The sequence below is a fragment of the Oncorhynchus clarkii genome, chromosome 28 (genome assembly GCF_045791955.1).
Source record: "Oncorhynchus clarkii lewisi isolate Uvic-CL-2024 chromosome 28, UVic_Ocla_1.0, whole genome shotgun sequence".
NCBI classification, from domain to species: domain Eukaryota; kingdom Metazoa; phylum Chordata; class Actinopteri; order Salmoniformes; family Salmonidae; genus Oncorhynchus; species Oncorhynchus clarkii.
Genome location: NC_092174.1, coordinates 13,800,428 through 13,820,268, shown reverse-complemented (window position 1 = coordinate 13,820,268; position 19,841 = coordinate 13,800,428). Strand labels below are relative to the sequence as shown.

General features: G+C 41.6%; 1 protein-coding gene across 1 annotated transcript in view; it reads right to left on the bottom strand.

The window, feature by feature from the left end:
- Window positions 1-327: 327 nt before the first annotated feature.
- LOC139386898 (phospholipid phosphatase-related protein type 5-like) overlaps window positions 328-19,841 on the bottom strand; it is a 70,482-nt gene continuing 50,968 nt past the window's right edge. The window contains exons 5-6 of the mRNA XM_071132770.1: window positions 10,265-10,405; window positions 328-486 (exon numbers count right to left, since the gene is read on the bottom strand). Coding sequence (XP_070988871.1) covers window positions 457-486; window positions 10,265-10,405 — 171 coding nt within the window. The 3' untranslated portion in view covers window positions 328-456. The remainder of the gene's footprint in view (window positions 487-10,264; window positions 10,406-19,841) is intronic.

Sequence of the window (19,841 nt, the reverse complement as noted above, 5' to 3'; positions counted from 1 at the left end):
TTTGATACAGTAACTTATAGTATATACAAATAAGGAATACTTTTTGGGAAATCAATGATCAATGAACACCATTCATCAGTCAAAGAACAGAAGGAGGGAACATGTTGATTGGAGAGCAAAAAAAAAGTAAAGCTAAAGGATGTTTGATTTGGAAATCGGGTCATACTGTATAGATCAAGGTTGGGGTCAATTTGAATTGAAGTCAATTCTTGAAGTGATTTGAATTTAAAATAAAATAATGGAAAACAACATTTTTTTTTTGTTTATTGAGAATTCTTGAAAACAGATGCTTTTTTTCAATTATTGAATTTCAGTTTACTTCCAGAATTCACTAAATACTACTGACCACAACCCTGTTATACATAGATATCATCTTCAGGATCTGTGTTGCCCTCTGGAGACCATGGCAGTGAGCAGCAACCACATCCAACTGCGTGTCAGGTGACACATTCATTGTCATGTGACCTCGGCGAAAGTATTTGAATTCTAATGGAAAAAAGAAGCAAAAGAAGAAACAGAACAAAAATGCGTCTTCAATGATTCAGTATATTTAATATTCAAGACATTCTCTGCATTCAATACATCCCAAGATTAGTAATGCCATAAATGAACTATTAAGTACTGAAGCATTTTTATGAAGTAAACTGATTACTTTAGATTAGACATTTCTTGGTAACATGATATTTGCGATCTTGATATATAAAAAAAACACAAATTAGCACAGTCAAGATACAGTATCAGTCCTGTGACATCTTGGTCCCCAACATCTCTTGCTTTCCGTATTTTAATTATATAACGATCCTTACATAACCTCGAGCTAATGAGTCAGTTGCTTTGATTGTGCTGAGGGGCTTGTTAGGCTGACAGTCCACACACGCATGCACACACACAAAATGTAAACGCACACAAACAACACACACAAAGTGGGCCAAGTAGCATGAGGTTAGCACAGTGTACAGCTCTTGGGTTGCCTCTAAAGTGGTTGCTCAACTAAAAGATTTCAGATTATGCTGTGGGACATAGAGGTAATTTGTGGATTAGTACGGTACCCTGCGTCACTACTTCATTTCTCCAGGTCAGCGCAATGGGGAGTTAGAGCACTGATTGTGCTTTTGGATCCCAAGGCGCTAATGTGTCTCTAACTGACAATTAATGGGTGACATAAACCAAATAGAAACTGATAATTAAGCACGACTTGCAATTTCAATTAACTGAATGATGAGGATGAAGAAGGTGATTGAATTTAGAACAATAGTGTAAGAATTGCTCTGTCCTGCACGCACACACCCTACTCGTCAGTATTACTTACTAAAACTGTTGTTACACTAAGTTTTTTCTTCTAAGAGAAATGAAAATGTTCAATTATATTCCATGATATTCTTAAAATATACAGTTGAAGTCGGAAGTTTACATACACCTTAGCCAAATACATTTAAAATAAGTTTTTCCACAATTCCTGACAATTCATCTTTGTACAAATTCCCTATCTTAGGTCAGTTAGGATCACCACTTTATTTTAAGAATATGAAATGTCAGAATAATAGTAGAGAGAATGATTTATTTCAGCTTTTATTTCTATCATCACATTCCCAGTGGGTCAGAAGTTAACATACACTCAATTAGTATTTGGTAGCATTGCCTCTAAATTGTTTAACTTGGGTCAAACGTTTACGGTAGCCTTCCACAAGCTTCCCACAATAAGTTGGGTGAATTTTGGTCCATTCCTCCTGACAGAGCTGGTGTAACCGAGTCAGGTGTGTAGGCCTCCTTACTCGCACACACGTTTTCTATTCTGCCCACAAATTGTCTATAAGATTGAGATCAGGGCTTTGTGATGGCCACTCCAATACCTTGACTTTGTTGTCCTTAAGCCATTTTACCACAACTTTTCAAGTATGCTTGGGGTCATTGTCCATTTGGAAGATCCATTTGCAACCAAGCTTTTACATCTTGGCTGATGTCTTGAGATGTTGCTTCAATATATCAACATAATTTTCCTGCCTCATGATGCCATCTACTTTGTGAAGTGCACCAGTCCCTCCTGCAGCAAAGCACCACCACAACATGATGCTGCAACCCCGTGATTCACGGTTGGGATGATGTTCTTCGGCCTGCAAGCCTCTCCCTTTTTCCTCCAAACATAATGATGGTCAGGATGACCAAACAGTTCTATTTTTGTTTCATCAGATTAGAGGACTTATCTCCAAAAAGTACGATCTTTGTCCCCATGTGCAGTTGCAAACCGTAGTCTGGCTTTTTTAATGGCTGTTTTGGAGCAGTGACTTCTTCCTTGCTGAGTGGCCTTTCAGGCTATGTCGATATAGGACTCGTTTTACTGTGGATGTAGATACTTTTGGACCCGTTTCCTCCAGCATTTTCATAAGGTCCTTTGCTGTTGTTCTGGGATTGATTTGCACTTTTCGCACTAAAGTACGTTAATCTCTAGGAGAAAGAACACGTCTCCTTCCTGAGCGGTATGACGGCTGCGTTGTCCTGTGGTGTTTATACTTGCGTACTATTGTTTGTACAGATGAACGTGGTACCTTCAGGCGTTTGGAAATTGCTCCCAATGATGAACCAGACTTGTGGAGGTCTACCATTATTTTGCTGAGGTCTTGGCTGATTTCTTTTGATTTTCCCATGATGTCAAGCAAAGAGACACTGAGTTTGAAGGTAGGCATTGAAATACATCCACAGGTACACCTCCAATTGACTCAAATGATGACAATAAGCCTATCAGAAGCTTCTAAAGGACATCACATCATTTTCTGGATTTTTTTTTGTGTCATGCACAAAGTAGATGTCCTAACCAACTAAACAAAACTATAGTTTGCTAACAAGAAATTTGTGGAGTGGTTGAAAAATGAGATTTAATGACTCCAACATAAGTGTATGTAAACTTCCGACTTCAACTGTAACTGTCAGGAGAGAAGAACAGAACTGCTGGCCTGACACTGAAAACGTACAAGCTACTGGAAATACACAGTGCTTGTAGATGGATGGGGTTATGTGTTCCACAACATGAATTATTCATTTTTATAATAACTTAACTTAGCTTTAGTTATTGTTTTCAGATGAATTCATGTATCCTATATACACCAATAGCATCAATTGGGAAAATGCCTTTTAAAATAATAATGGTATATTATTTTTCATTCTTTCTTACTTAGCAAGGCATGATATCCTTCACTACTAACTACTGGCTTAATTATGGGATGGTGTATGCGTGTTTAATTTACCTCCCTTAAAATCTATGAACACTGAAGCAGGCAGCCAGGCAGTCAAAGCGAGCAGTGAGCCTGGATCCAAAAGGTTTTCTAACGCATCCTAATGTGTCAGATTTATTTGGGTCACCTTCTGTACTGAGTTTGAAGATGGCCTATGGCCATGTTGATGTTGTGTGTGGCAATGCATTTAGTGTGGAAATGCATTTAGCTACAGTCTCCCTGCTGCTACACTAAACTGTGCAATGAGTGAATCCATACAGCAGTTTAGGTTTCCACTGGGTGTTTTTGGATTTCTAAAGTACATATAGTCCCTGAAACCTCAACTACTACATATTTGACTATTCTTGCCATTAATGCTTTGCTCATCTACCTCTCACGCATGCATGCATGAACGCAAACACAAACACACCTCTCCACATCTCCTCGTTCTTATTCACCTCACACACCTCAGTCTAATGAGATGTGGTCATCCTCCTTTGCGTTGATGAATGGCCCAATGTAACTTCCCCTGGACTCATTGTGATTTCAAATAGGGGGAGCACTGGGTCTCCATAAGGCACTTCATCAAAATTACCAAGGGGGCCGGAGACATACTGTATGTCCCTGTAATGCATGACCTTGCATTTCCCTCGCTATAGGGTCTGCAAAGGCTACATCATTAATCTTCAGGAGCAATGCTACTGTATTATGCTTATAGAGGCAACCCAGGAGCTGTACAGTGTGCTAGCCTCATGCTACTTTGCCCACTTTGTGTGTGTGTGTGTGTGTGTGTGTGTGTGTGTGTGTGTGTGTATGTGGACAGACAGCCTAACAAGCCCCTCAGCGCATTCAAAGTGCAGTGGTTCTTCCTGTAAGGTGTGCTTCATACTGCAGCACACCTTGCAGGCTGCCGCAGAGATCTATGGCAAGTTATTTAATTGTCAGCCATTGTTACCATTAATGTTAGTTAGTGCTAGCTTGACCACCAGAGGATATGTGTGAATGCATGTTTAGGGCGGCAGGGTAGCCTAGTGGTTAGAGCGTTGGACTAGTAACCGGAAGGTTGCAAGTTCGAATCCCATAGCTGACAAGGTACAAATCTGTTGTTCTGCCCCTGAACAGGCAGTTAGTTAGCTGTTCCTAGGCCGTCATTGAAAATAAGTATTTGGTCTTAACTGACTTGCCTAGTTAAATATAAAATAAAAATGTTTGTAAAGTGTTTGATAGCCTTCAATATTGGCTGTACTAGAGAATTTAAAACCTTTTTTTGTAAGAACATAGTATATGGGATTGATTTTAAGAAATGTAGCTTAATTTAATTAATATTATAGTGTTTCTATTCCAAGAAAAACGAAACCCTCAGTGTTTCCGTTAGGAAAATATGGCACTGTACTACGTGACGGTCGGGAGTAGGCTACAGTACTAAGAGCATAACATTTCCACATCCTAATTGTAGTCTAACCAATACCCAAATGGAAATTCAGTGAAAATACAAATCTCATTGATTTATCAAGACCAGTCCCCAACGGTGCTAAATAGTTGACCACAGCGGGTAGGCTACTGCTTCAAATCCTATTGCTTCTAACTTCAATATGCTTTTCAACACTAGTGAGACTCATGTCGCCGACGGTAGGCCTACAGTATATTGAAAAATACTTTTTCAATGACGTGACTCTCCGCCAATAATTAGATTTAGATGATTGGAGGATTTTAAATTAATATCTATGGGGTATTTTTCTTTAGAGCAAATCTAAAGAGAATCTATGAGAATATCTAAGGGGCTTTTATATCATTCTAAATGAATTCAGAATGATAATAATAATCACTTTGTTTAAAAAATAACAATATTTTGTAGATTTCAAATAACCTAAAGTGAGTGAGAAAAAGGCCATTCTTGAACATGGGGTGAGATATTCTTACTAAATTGTAAATAAAGCCAGTTTGTTATTTAGAATTATTTCTTTCTGTTTTTAGAGGGAGATGAAACCAAAAGCCCAAAGTCACCTCATGGGTCTCCCGGTCGCGGTCGGGACGGGAGGGGTATCGAACCAGCATCTTGCAAAACGCAGTTTGCACTGCTTTTAATTGTTTTTAATGCTGATCAATTGCATTTCTTTACATTTCTTTATTAAAGTCTATCAGAAAGAATGTTGGTACTTATTTATTTTGATCCAAAGCTATGAATGAGTGAGTCACTCAGCTCTATGTAGGTGCCGAGGCTATATGACTGCACCATCAACTAGATTATTTAGCTTATATTCAGTCAACACATACAGTTGAAGTCGGAAGTTTACATACACTTACGTTGGAGTCATTAAAACACATTTTTCAACCACTCCACAATACTTTGTGCATAACACAAGTAATTTTTCCAACAATCGTTTACAGACAGATTACTTCACTTATAATTCACTGTATCACAATTCCAGTGGATCAGAAGTTTACATACACTAAGTTGACTGTGCCTTTAAACAGCTTGGAAAATTCCAGAAAATGATGTGATGGCTTTAGAATCTTCTGATAGGCTGATTGACATCCTTTGAGTCAATTGGAGGTGTACCTGTGGATGTATTTCAAGGCCTATATTCAAACTCAGTGCATCTTTGCTTGACATCATGGGAAAATCAAAAGAAATCAGCCAAGACCTCAGAAAACAATGGTAGACCTCCACAAGTCTGGTTCATCATTGGGAGCAATTTCCAAACGCCTGAAGGTACCACGCTCATCTGTACAAACAATAGTACGCAAGTATAAACACCATGGGACCATGCAGCCGTCATACCCCTCAGGAAGGAGACGCATTCTGTCTGCTAGAGGTGAATGTACTTTGGTGTCAAAATGTGCAAATCAATCCCAGAACAACAGCAAAGGACCTTGTGAAGATGCTGGAGGAAACGGGTACAAAAGTATCTACAGTGCCTTGCGAAAATATTCGGCCCCCTTGAACTTTGCGACCTTTTGCCACATTTCAGGCTTCAAACATAAAGATATAAACTGTATTTTTTTGTGAAGAATCAACAACAAGTGGGACACAATCATGAAGTGGAACGACATTTATTGGATATTTCAAACTTTTTTAACAAATCAAAAACTGAAAAATTGGGCGTGCAAAATTATTCAGCCCTTTTACTTTCAGTGCAGCAAACTCTCTCCAGAAGTTCAGTGAGGATCTCTGAATGATCCAATGTTGACCTAAATGACTAATGATGATAAATACAATCCACCTGTGTGTAATCAAGTCTCCGTATAAATGCACCTGCACTGTGATAGTCTCAGAGGTCCGTCAAAAGCGCAGAGAGCATCATGAAGAACAAGGAACACACCAGGCAGGTCCGAGATACTGTTGTGAAGAAGTTTAAAGCCGGATTTGGATACAAAAAGATTTCCCAAGCTTTAAACATCCCAAGGAGCACTGTGCAAGCGATAATATTGAAATGGAAGGAGTATCAGACCACTGCAAATCTACCAAGACCTGGCCGTCCCTCTAAACTTTCAGCTCATACAAGGAGAAGACTGATCAGAGATGCAGCCAAGAGGCCCATGATCACTCTGGATGAACTGCAGAGATCTACAGCTGAGGTGGGAGACTCTGTCCATAGGACAACAATCAGTCGTATATTGCACAAATCTGGCCTTTATGGAAGAGTGGCAAGAAGAAAGCCATTTCTTAAAGATATCCATAAAAAGTGTCGTTTAAAGTTTGCCACAAGCCACCTGTGAGACACACCAAACATGTGGAAGAAGGTGCTCTGGTCAGATGAAACCAAAATTGAACTTTTTGGCAACAATGCAAAATGTTATATTTGGCGTAAAAGCAACACAGCTGAACACACCATCCCCACTGTCAAACATGGTGGTGGCAGCATCATGGTTTGGGCCTGCTTTTCTTCAGCAGGGACAGGGAAGATGGTTAAAATTGATGGGAAAATGGATGGAGCCAAATACAGGACCATTCTGGAAGAAAACCTGATGGAGTCTGCAAAATACCTGAGACTGGGACGGAGATTTGTCTTCCAACAAGACAATGATCCAAAACATAAAGCAAAATCTACAATGGAATGGTTCAAAAATAAACATATCCAGGTGTTAGAATGGCCAAGTCAAAGTCCAGACCTGAATCCAATCGAGAATCTGTGGAAAGAACTGAAAACTGCTGTTCACAAATGCTCTCCATCCAACCTCACTGAGCTCGAGCTGTTTTGCAAGGAGGAATGGGAAAAAATTTCAGTCTCTCGATGTGCAAAACTGATAGAGACATACCCCAAGCGATTTACAGCTGTAATCGCAGCAAAAGGTGGCGCTACAAAGTATTAACTTAAGGGGGCTGAATAATTTTGCATGGCCAATTTTTCAGTTTTTGATTTGTTAAAAAAGTTTTAAATATCCAATAAATGCCGTTCCACTTCATGATTGTGTCCCACTTGTTGTTGATTCTTCACAAAAAAATACAGTTTTATATCTTTATGTTTGAAGCCTGAAATGTGGCAAAAGGTCGCAAAGTTCAAGGGGGCCGAATACTTTCGCAAGGCACTGTATATCCACAGTAAAACGAGTCCTATATCGACATAACCTGAAAGGCCCCTCAGAAAGGAAGACGTCACTGCTCCAAAACAGCCATAAAAAACAGACAGACTACGGTTTGCAACTGCACATGGGGACGAAGATCGTACTTTTTGGAGAAAGGTTCTCTGGTCTGATGAAACAAAAATAGAACTGTTAGGTCATAATGACCATCGTTATGTTTGGAGGGAAAAGGGGGAGGCTTTCAAGCCGAAGAACACCATCCCAACCATGAAGCACGGGGTTGCAGCATCATGTTGTGGGGGTGCTTTGCTGCAGGAGGGACTGGTGCAGTTCACAAAATAGATGGCCGCATGAGGATGGAAAATTATGTTGATAGATTGAAGCAACATCTCAAGACATCAGTCAGGAAGTTAAAGCTTGGTTGCAAATGGGTCTTCCAAATGGACAATGGAACCAAGCATACTTCCAAAGTTGTGACAAAATGGCTTAAGGACAACAAAGTCAAGGTATTGGAGTGGCCATCACAAAGCCCTGACCTCAAATCCTATAGAACATTTGTGGCCAGAACTTAAAAAGTGTGTGTGAGCAAGGAGGCCTACAAACCTTACTCAGCTACAAACCTTACTCAGCTCTGTCAGGAGGAATGGGCCAAAATTCACCCAACTTATTGTGGGAAGCTTGTGGAAGGCTAACAGAAATGTTTGATCCAAGTTAAACAATTTAGAGGCAATGCTACCAAATACTAATTGAGTGTATGTAATCTTCTGACCCACTGGGAATGTGATGAAATAAATAAAAGCTGAAATAAATCATTATTTCTACTATTTTTCTGACATTTCACATTCTTAAAATAAAGTGGTGATCCTAACTGACCTAAGAGAGGGAATTTTACTAGGTTTAAATGTCATGAATTGTGAAGAACTGAGTTGAAATGTATTTGGCTAAGGTGTATGTAAACTGTTGCTCCCAATGCTCTGAACAGTGTTTTAACCAGTTATGCATTAGGGGGCGCTATTAAAAATTTTGGATGAAAAACGTTCCCGTTTTAAACAAGATATTTTGTCTCGAAAAGATGCTCGACTATGCATATAATTGACAGCTTTGGAAAGAAAACACTCTGACGGCAAAGATATTATCTGTGAGTGCCACAGAACTGATCTACAGGCGAAACCAAGATGAAATTTCAAACAGGAAATGCCCCAGATTTTGGAGGCGCTGTGTTCCAATGTCTCCTTATATGGCTGTGAATGCGCAAAGAATGAGCCTACACTTTCTGTCGTTTCCCCAAGGTGTATGCTGCATTGTGACGTATTTGTAGGCATATTATTGGAAGATTGACCATAAGAGACTACATTTACCAGGTGTCCGCTTGGTGTCCCCCGTCAAAATTATTGCGTAATCTCCAGCTGCATGCATTTTCCATGTGGTTCAGAGGAGAAACCAAACTTTCGTTTGCCATGTTTCTGTCGATATTATGGAGTTAATTTGGAAAAAAGTTTGGCGTTGTAATGACTGGATTTTCGTTTTTTTTATTAGCCAAACGTGATGAACAAAACGGAGCGATTTCTCCTACACAAATAATATTTTTGGAAAAACTGAACATTTGCTATCTAACTGAGTCTCCTCATTGAAAACATCCGAAGTTCTTCAAAGGTAAATGATTTTATTTGAATGCTTTCCTTGTTTTTGTGAAAATGTTGCCTGCTGAATGCTAGGCTTAATGCTATGCTAGCTATCAATACTCTTACACAAATGCTTGTTTAGCTATGGTTGAAAAGCATATTTTGAAAATCTGAGATGACAGTGTTGTTAACAAAAGGCTAAGCTTGAGAGCCAATATATTTATTTCATTTCATTTGCGATTTTCATGAATAGTTAACGTTTCGTTATGGTAATTAGCTTGAGGCTATAATTACGATCCCGGATACGGGATTGCTCGTTTTCAATACACAGCAAATGGGCTACTTAACCCAATTTGACACACAATGTTTATACCTGAACAGCTTTGCTATCAAGACACTTTGTATAGACAGGTAACGAGGCATGCAGGTTTTCATTCTTACATGATCAGTTTAAACAGTGTGCGATTTAGTCCAATGTAACAATGTGTGTGGCTTCTTGCTAATCGCCTGTATACAGATGATTAGTAGACAGACTATTTTCAGGGACTGGGATTGTGTACCACTTGCCAGAGGCATTGTAAATGCTTATAGAAATGTTACCTGGACTACAAAACTAAGAAGATGAGACTCTCAACCCAAAGTGATACATACTTTATATTCCAAACCCCAATGTATATTTTTGTCAATGTTCATATTCTTTGGTCAATTTTCAACCTTCATAATACACATCTGGAAGACATTTGTATCTTTCTATACAGATAATGAAGGATATACTGTATCTGATGTGTCTTTCTGTATGATGGACACAGCAGAATGGACTGAGGCTGACAAACAAGGTACTCTAGAAAACTTCCAAGCAAAAGCACATTATATTGCATTTAGCCTACTGCAGTGAAGTGTAGCTGACAATACCTGTGAGGCTATGCACTTCTCCATGGTGTTGTCCATGATGCGGGGCTGGCCCATCATAGGAACACTGCCGACCACTCTCTCCTCCGGTGGGATCTCGTTCAGCAGGGTCTTCCCTTTGAAGTTCTGCACCACCCCTAGAACCTGCACTCACAGCCACGGTCACGGGGCAGACAAAGGAAAATAGATAGGGGGGATAGATGTGCGCGGAAGAGAGACGGAAAGAAAGAAGAAATAGAGATGTGAGAGAGAGGAGAAGGAGTGGGAGACTTAGTAAGTTAGTTAGGCTGAGATGGAAATAGAGTGTCTGTGGTGTTTTTGCAGAGCTGAGTGCCTGGCAGAGTGCCTTTCACTTCTCATAACATGGGTTATGTTAGTATGGGTTATGTAAGTATTTTTTTCTATTATAAAGGAATCGCATGGCTTGTTGCCCAAAAACATGAATTCAATGAGTTTCATGAATTCATGTGTCTTCAAGGAGTTTCATCCATTACCAGAGCCCAAATTTGCTTTGCTATCTAAGGCAATGTTCAGATGGAGGAGAAATGCAACTCAGAGAACAATGATCATCTAGAGCTGTGGTCACCAACCAGTCGATCGTGGTCACCAACCTGTTCAATCTCTAAGGTTTTTGTAGTCGTTTCCCAAACATTTCTGTAAAAAAAAAATCTAAAATCGATAAAGCCTTGCGTTCCTATAATTCTTTCTTTGTTGGTGGTAGGTGCACATGATTCAGCAGCACTAGCGCCAAGAAGGCAAAGTGTTCCTATTTTGAACCATTTAATGTGTCTGAAGGTAGAACTCTTCATACCCGGCAGGCCCAGAGAGCAAGTGCACCTATAGGCCTATCGCTGGCCAATCAGATAGTTCAGATCACTGTGTCTGCAGTTTCCTCGAGCCATAGACATAAAGCAAAGCCACTGCAAAGTTGATACTGTGAGATTTCCAAACGTTTAAAACCGTGACTAGAGAGAGACAATGAATACAGCAAAGAGCTGCTGTTTTTAAAAGTAAATTCATGTTTAAGTTGTTATTCAGTACTATCAACATTTTATTCAATACTTTTACAAGTCTTAAATGTGTGTTCTCACTACTTCCACTCACGCTACAACCAGCACGGCAGCTGCAATGAATGAGTATAGAAAAGCGTTTCGATAAGCTTGCAAGATTCTCTTTAGCGGCTTGTGTATTTTTTAATATTGAGGAATATTTCATTTCCTCTGGTCATTTTAAAATAAACTATTATTAATATTATTGCAAATAGTTCGGGTAGCCATTTAATTACCTGTTCAGGAGTCTTATGGCTTGGGGGTGAAAGCTGTTGAGAAGCCTTTTGGTCCTAGACTTGGCACTCCGGTACAGCTTGCCATGCGGTAGCAGAGAGAACAGTCTATGACTGGGGTGGCTGGGGTCTTTGACAATTTGTAGGGCCTTCCTCTGACACCGCCTGGTATAGAGGTCCTGGATGGCAGGCAGCTTAGCCCAGTGATGTACTGGGCCGTATGCAGCACCCTCTGTAGTGCCTTGCAGTCGGAGGTCGAATAGTTGCTGTACCAAGCAGTGATGTTCTCTATGTTGCAGCTGTAGAACCTTTTGAGAATCTGAGGACCCATGTCAAATCTTTTCAGTCTCCTGAGGGGGAATAGGTTTTGTCGTGCCCTCTTCACGACTGTTTTGGTGTGTTTGAACCATTCTAGTTTGATGGTGATGTGGACACCAAGGAACATGAAGCTCTCAACCTGCTCTACTACAGCCCCGTCGATGAGAATGGGGGCGTGCTCGGTCCTCCTTTTCCTGTAGTCCACAATCATCTCCTTTGTTTTGAATACGTTGAGGGAAAGGTTGTTATTCTGGCACCACACGGCCAGGTCTCTGACCTCCTCCCTATAGGCTGTCTCTTTGTTGTCGGTGTTGTGTAGTCTACAAACTTAATGATGGTGTCGGAACAATGCTTGGCCATGCAGTCGTGGGTGAACAAGCCGTCAGGATGGGACTGAGCATGCAACCCTGAGGGGCTCCAGTGTTGAGGATCAGCGTGGAAGATGTGTTGCTACCTACCCTCACCACCTGGGGGCGGCCCGTCAAGAAGTCAAGGATCCAGATGCAGAGGGACGTGTTTAGTCCCAGGATCCTTAGCTTAGTGATGAACTTTGAGGGCACTATGGTGTTGAACTCTGAGCTGTAGTCAAGGAGTAGCATTCTCACGTAGGTGTTCCTTTAGTCCAGGTGGGAAAGGGCAGTGTGGAGTGCAATAGAGATTGCATCATCTGTGGATCTGTTTGAGCGGTATGCAAATTGGAGTGGGTCCAGGGTTTCTGGGATAATGGTGTTAATTTGAGCCATTACCAGCATTTCAAAGCACTTCATGGCTATGGTCATGAGTGCTACAGGTCTGTAGTCATTTAGGCAGGTTACCTTAGTGCTATTGGGCACAGGGACTATGGTGGTCTGCTTGAAGCATGTTGGTATTACAGACTCAATCAGGGACATGTTGAAAATGTCAGTGAAGACACCTGCCAGTTGGTCAGCACATGCTTCGGAGCACAAGTCCTTGCAATCCGTCTAGCCCAGCGGCTTTGTGACTGTTGACCTGTTTAAAGGTCTTACTCATGTTGGTTACAGAGAGCGAGATCACACAGAACATCTGATACTCTCAACGATGCATCAGTGTTGCTTACCTCGAAGCAAGCATAGAATGTATTTAGCTCGTCTAGTAGGCTCGTGTCCCTGGGCAGCTCGTGGCTGTGCTTCCCTTTGTAGTCTGTAATAGTTTGCAGGTCCTGCCACATCTTTCGAGCGTTGGAGCCGGTGTAGTACGATAGCAGGATTTCTTATAAGCTTCCGGGTTAGAGTCCCACACCTTGAAAGTGGCAGCTCTACGGCTTTTGGTTGGGGTATGTACGTACAATCATTATGGGGACTACATCCTCGATGCACTTATTGACAATGCCAGTGACTGATGTGGTGTACTCCACATTGCCATCGGAAGAATCCTGGAACATATTCCAGTCTGTGCAAGCAAAACAGTCCTTTAGTTTAGCATCTGCTTCATCTGACCACTTTTTTATAGACAGTCACTGGTGCTTCCTGCTTTAATTTTTGCTTGTAAGCAGGAATCAAGAGGATAGAATTATGGTCAGATTTGCCAAATGGAGGTCGAAGGAGAGCTTTGTACACATCTCTGTGTGTGGAGTAAAGGTGATCTAGAATTTTTTTCCCTCTGGTTGCGCTTTTAACATGCTGATAGAAATTAGGTAAAACTGATTTAAGTTTCCCTGCATTAAAGTCCCCGGCCACTAGGAGCGCTGCCCTTGGGTGAGCGATTTCCTGTTTGCTTATTTCCTTATACAGCTGACTCAGTGCGGTCTTAGCGCCAGCGTCCGTCTGTGGTGGTAAATAAACAGACACGAAAAAAATAGATGAAATAGTGTGGCAAATAGTGTGGTCTACAGCTTATCATGAGGAGATACTCTACTTCAGGCGAGCAAAATCTAGAGACTTCCTTAGATTTCGTGCACCAGCTGTTGTTTACAAATATACACAGACCGCCCCCCCACCCTCATCATACCGGAGTGTGCTGTTCTGTCTAGTCAGTGCAGCATAGCTGAATGTTTTCCATGTTGTCATTTAGCCACGATTCGGTGAAACATAAGATATTACAGTTTTTGATGTCCCATTGATTGGATATTCGTGATCGATGTTGTCCAATGTTTGTAAGTTGGCAAGTAATATTGATGTAATATTGATGGTAAGGGGCGTCGGCGGATCCTAACGAGGCACCCCGCCCCGTGTCTCTTTCTCTTGCCTATGACGGGGATTTTGGCCTTGTCGAAAGTTGTCTGAAGTACATCCTGTGCGTCCTGCTCTTTGAAGAAAAAATCTTTGTCTAATCCGAGGTGAGTGGTCACTGTCCTAATATCCAGAAGCTTTTTATGTACAAAATATTATGTACAAAATAAGTTACAAATAACGCAAAAAACCCCCACATAATAGCACAATTGGTTAGGCGCCTGTAAAACGGCTGCCATTTCTTCCGGCACTATCTTAACTCATTACGTTACTACCATGCAGGAATCGGTAGGTAGCTAACCAACCAGGTTTAATGATAGCTACAGTAGCTAACATTAGGCTATAACTAGTCAAGCAAATGGGTCTGAGATACAAATAATAAGATCACACACGGAACAATAGCTAGCTGGCCAGCCAGTCAAGGATCGGTAGGAAATAGGAAGCCGATTCTAGATTTAACTTTGGATTGGAGATGCTTAATGTGAGTCTGGAAGGAGAGTTTACAGTCTAGCCAGACACCTAGGTATTTATAGTTGTCAACATATTCTAAGTCAGAACCGTCCAGAGTAGTGATGCTAGTCGGGCGGGCGGATGAGGGCAGCGATCGGTTGAAGAGCATGCATTTAGTTTTACTAGCATTTGAGAGCAGTTGGAGGCCACGAAAAGAGTGTTGTATGGCGTTGAAGCTCGTTTGGTTTGTTAACACAGTGTCCAAAAAAGGGCCAGATGAATACAGAATGGTGTCGTCTGCGTAGAGGTTGATCAAAGATTCACCAGCAGCATGAGCGACATCATTGATATATACAGAGAAAGGAGTCGGCCCAAGAATTTAACCCTGTGGCACCCCCATAGAGACTGCCAGAGGTCCGGACAACAGGCCCTCCGATTTGACACACTGAACTCTATCTCAGCCAATCACTGAACTCTATCTCAGCCAATCATGGCTAGTGGGAAGGTTGCTGTCTATTTATGTGGCCAACTATGCTTGTCAAACCAACTATGCTTGTCATTTAACAATTTTATTTGTATTTACAGATGGCATACAAGTTTGTTATTAAAGCACATGAAAGTTCACATGTTCCAGAAGGCATTTCTTCTGTTTAAACTTTTTAAAGTTTAAACGGCTCTCCTGTGAAGTAGTGTCCCCCGACATATGCAGTCAATTGAAATAAATTCATTAGGCCCTAATCTATGGATTTCACGACTGGGAAGGAGCGCAGCTATGGGTGGGCCTGGGAGGGTATAGGCCCACCACACTGGGAGCCAGGCCTACCTACTGGGGAGAAAGGCCCAGCCAATCAGAATGGGTTTTCCCACAAAAGGGCTTTATTACAGACAGAAATACTCCTCAGTTTCATCAGCTGTCTGGGTGGCTGGTCTCAGACGATCCCGCTGGTGAAGAAGCCGGAAGTGTAGGTCTTGGGCTTGCATGGTTACACGTGGTCTGTGGTTGTGAGGTTGGTTGGATATACTGCCAAATTCTCTAAAATTACGTTTCAGGCGGCTTATGATATTAACATTAAATTCTCTGGCAACAGCTCTGGTGGACATTCCTGCAGTCAGCATGCCAATTGCACGCTCTCTCAAACTTGAGACATCTGTGACATTGTGTTGTGTGACAAAACTGCAGATTTTAGAGTGGCTTTTTAGTGTCCCCAGCACAAGGTGCACCTGTGTAATGATCATGCTGTTGAATCAGCTTCTAGATATGCCACACCTGTCAGGTGGATGGATTATCTTGGCAAAGGATAAATGCTCACTAACCCGGATGTAAACAAATTTGTACACAAAATTTGAAAGAAATAAGCTTTTTGTGCATATGGAACATTTCTGGGATCTTTTATTTCAGCTCATGCAACATGGGACCAATACGTTACATGTAGCATTTATATTAATTAACAACATTGGCAAGTCAATTCAAGCAAAGCCAGTATGCAGTAATAATGTATTGGGCCTATAGCCTACTGCACAAACCTCATTGCTACAGAACTGTTTTTTAACAAGTTAATGTTGCATTCGCTTATGTTTTTTTAAAGTAATGTTTAATAGATCCTGCCTTGCTTTTGGACTCAGAAAGTGATCTTGACTCAGAAAAGGTTGGTGACCACTGATCTAGAGGGACTCTTCCATTACAAGGCCAAAAGGCCCTGCAGTCATTTGTTGACTTATATCCCAATAATAAATAATACTGTATGTGTGGTACTTCTTTTCAGTATATGGGTCAGTATACTTCCGCTTCAGATATGGTATGTTATGAAATTGCAATGTAGTAATAATAGTTTGTGCGCAAGTTGTAATCTTACGCCACGGCACTAAATTATATACACATGCATGACTGAACACTGCATGTGAGAGTGAATAACACAAGCAGGGCACAGGCGTACAGAGAATTGACAAAAGTAGGGCACATCAAAGGTAAAAGACATATTTGACTTAACGTGAGACACATACACATGTTGTGAATACATCCAGGAAATAGCATTCTGTCGTTATAGGTTCATGTACTCTATTTCACTTTAGGGGGAAAAACATGCAGTCACACACAAGACACAGACATGGATGCAAGTAAACCTGCACACACACACACACCTTTACCCCATGGCCCAGGCACCCTGCGGTTTTCACACACACACACACACACACACACACACACACACACACACACACACACACACACACACACACACACACACACACCCCATGGCCCAGGCACCCTGCTGTTTTCTGTTAGGCACTGTGCTTTCTTGCTGATGATGCGTGATGTGCTCCTGCTCGCCTGTTATACGGTGGTTTGATCTCCGATATCTCCTGCTGGGTCCTTTCCCACCTTTCCCCTTTCCCCATTCTCGTTAACTAGGTCATACCAGACTGTGTCCCAAATGGCACCCTATTCCCTACATAGTGCACTACTTTTGACAAGGGCCATTAGAAAAGTGGTGCACTACATAGGGAATAGAGTGCCATTTGGGACGTACAGTAGCACAACCCTCCACCTCTCCTCTACCCAGGGATACACTACAACTCTCCACCTATCCTGTCAGAAATGGATGATCTTTGTGCTAGTAGTAATTTAGAGTTGTTGAGGATAAACATGCCATGAGCAGCAACTTTGCACTGTTTCCACACCCAATTTGTATGCACAACCAATTAAGAAAAATTTCTCCATAGACGAGTGCTCTGAAATCTGAGAAACTCAAGCAAATCTAACGGTTTTCATACTCGCTCTAGCAAGAGACACACCAACTAATACGTGTATTGCAGAGATATCAAAAGGAGCCCACTCATAGAGGAGCTCAGTCACATTCCCTATAGTAAACACAACAGATCCACATGGCCCTACTGTGTTCATCTGAGCCAATTATCCAGCCATACTAGGGGGAAAACCCAGTGTTTTCCATAAGTGCTGGCCCGTAACAGAGTCATTGTAAGCTGGTTACTTTTTCCACTTCATAAATGAACTAGGTTTCTTTTCATTTAGACGTTTCAATTCGCTAGTCAGAAAGATCCGTAGTCTTCTCCCGCTAGAATGAACGATATGCATCTTACATTGATCTATTGGTAGGACAGGCACCTGTCAGTCACAAAGCGAGCGATGACAGGGAGACTGCTGGTTTGTACAGTTTTTCAATCTGCTGTCTGTTCCACCTCTTGGTACCGGTGTTATTTTTGTGCCCGGTGGTTGGCTGAAGTCAAATCTATTTATGGAGGAGAGCATGATGCTTCTTCCTCATCTCCTGTGAGTGAATTTACACGTCCTATGTAATGTAACTGGTAACAATGAGTTGAAATCCACTTAATTATTGTTTTGTGGCACGTGAATACTGGTAGGCTGCTACTGCTTTTTGCCGATTATCTGCAGATAAATAATGAAAACATTCGACGGTGTTGAATCCTCACTGCAGGATCAATAGGAAGTGAAGAGAGTGCCTCATTCTGGTCCAAAATACGATAAAAGACAACAGATTTGCATTTGTATTTATTAAGGATCCCCATTAGCTGCTGCCAATGTCCAAACAGGATTAAGGCAATTACGTCACCCAACATGTACTGCTTTATTTAACATCATACAACACATTATTACACCACTACTCTACTACTACATAATTACAATACAAAATATATAATACCATAATATTTCAACGTTACAATGTACGTGTAGTGTGTTTAGAATATGTTTGCGTATGCGTGTGCATGCCTGTCCTTGTTGTTCCATAAGGTGTAGTTTTATCTGATTATTAAATCTGATTTTACTGCTTGCTTGAGTTACTTGATGTGGAATAGAGTTCCATGTAGTCATGGCTCTATGTAGTACTGTGTGTTTCCCAGAGTCTGTTCTGGACTTGGGGACTGTGAAGAGACCCCTGGTGGCATGTCTTGTTGGGTATGCATGGGTGTGCTAGCCGTTTGAACAGACCGATCGGTACTTTCAACAAGTCAATCCCTCTCAAAAAGACAAGCAGTGATGCAGTCAATCGCTTCTCTATTTGGAGCCAGGAGAGATTGACATGCATGTTATTGATGTTAGCTCTCCGTGTACATTTAAGGGCCAGAGGTGCTGATCTGTTCTGGGCCAATTGTAATTTTACTATGTCCCTCTTTGTGGCAATTGACCATATGCCTGGACAGTAGTCCAGGTGCAATACAACTAGGGCCTGTAGGACTTGTTTTGTTGATAGCGATGTCAAGAAAGCAGACCTCTCTCCATCTTAGCTACCGTTGCATCAATATGTTTTGACTATGACAGTTTACAATCCAGGGTGACATCAAGCAGTTGCTCAATTTCCACATTACTCATTACAAGATTTAGTTGAGGTTTAGGGTTTAGTTAATGATTTGTCCCTAATACAATGGTTTTATTATAAGAAATATTTAGGACTAGCTTATTACTTGCCACCCATTCTAAAACTGACTGTAGCTCTTTGTTAAGTATTGTTGTGATTTAACTTGCTGTGGTAGCGGACAAGTATAATGTTGAGTCATCAGCATACATAGACACACAGGCTTTACTCAGTGCCAGTGGCAGGTCATTAGTAGAAAGCTGCCCTGGGGTTGTGCCCGACTCTACCTGGATTATGTTGAAGAGAATTCCATTAAAGGACACCCTCTGTTTTCGGTTAGACAGGTTACTCTTGATCCACGATATAGCAGAGAACGTAAATCAATAACATATACGTTTTTTCAGCAAAGTCAAAAGTCTAGCAAAAGTTTTTATTATCAATTTCTTGATTGAAAGCCATTGAACACCATTTATTGATTGAACACTCACCTTCAACAACATAGTGCCCTTCAAGCTCATCACTAATCTCGGGGCCCTTGGTCTGAACCGCGCCCTGTGCAACTGGGCCTGGACTTCCTGACGGGCCGACGCCAGGTGGTGAAGATAGGCAACAACACTCCCGCCAAGCTGATCCTCAACACAGTGCCCCAAAAGGGTGCATGCTTAGCCCCCTACTTCCTCTCCCTGTTCAAGATCATCACTAAGCTCGGGGCCCTGGGTCTGAAGCCCGACCTGTGCAACTATCCTGAACTTCCTGACTGGCCGACCCCAGGTGGTAAAGGTAGGCAACAACTCCTCCGCCACGATAATCCTCGCCATGTGGGCCCCACAAAGGTGCGTGCTCAGCCCCCTCCTGTACACCCATGACTGCGTGGCCAGACACGTCTCCAACTCAATCATCAAGTTTGCTGATGACACAATGCCTGATCACCAACATGCTTCAATCACGTTTCAAGTTTTATTAGTCGTATGTACAGGATACACATGGTATACACTGTCCAACGAAATGCTTAC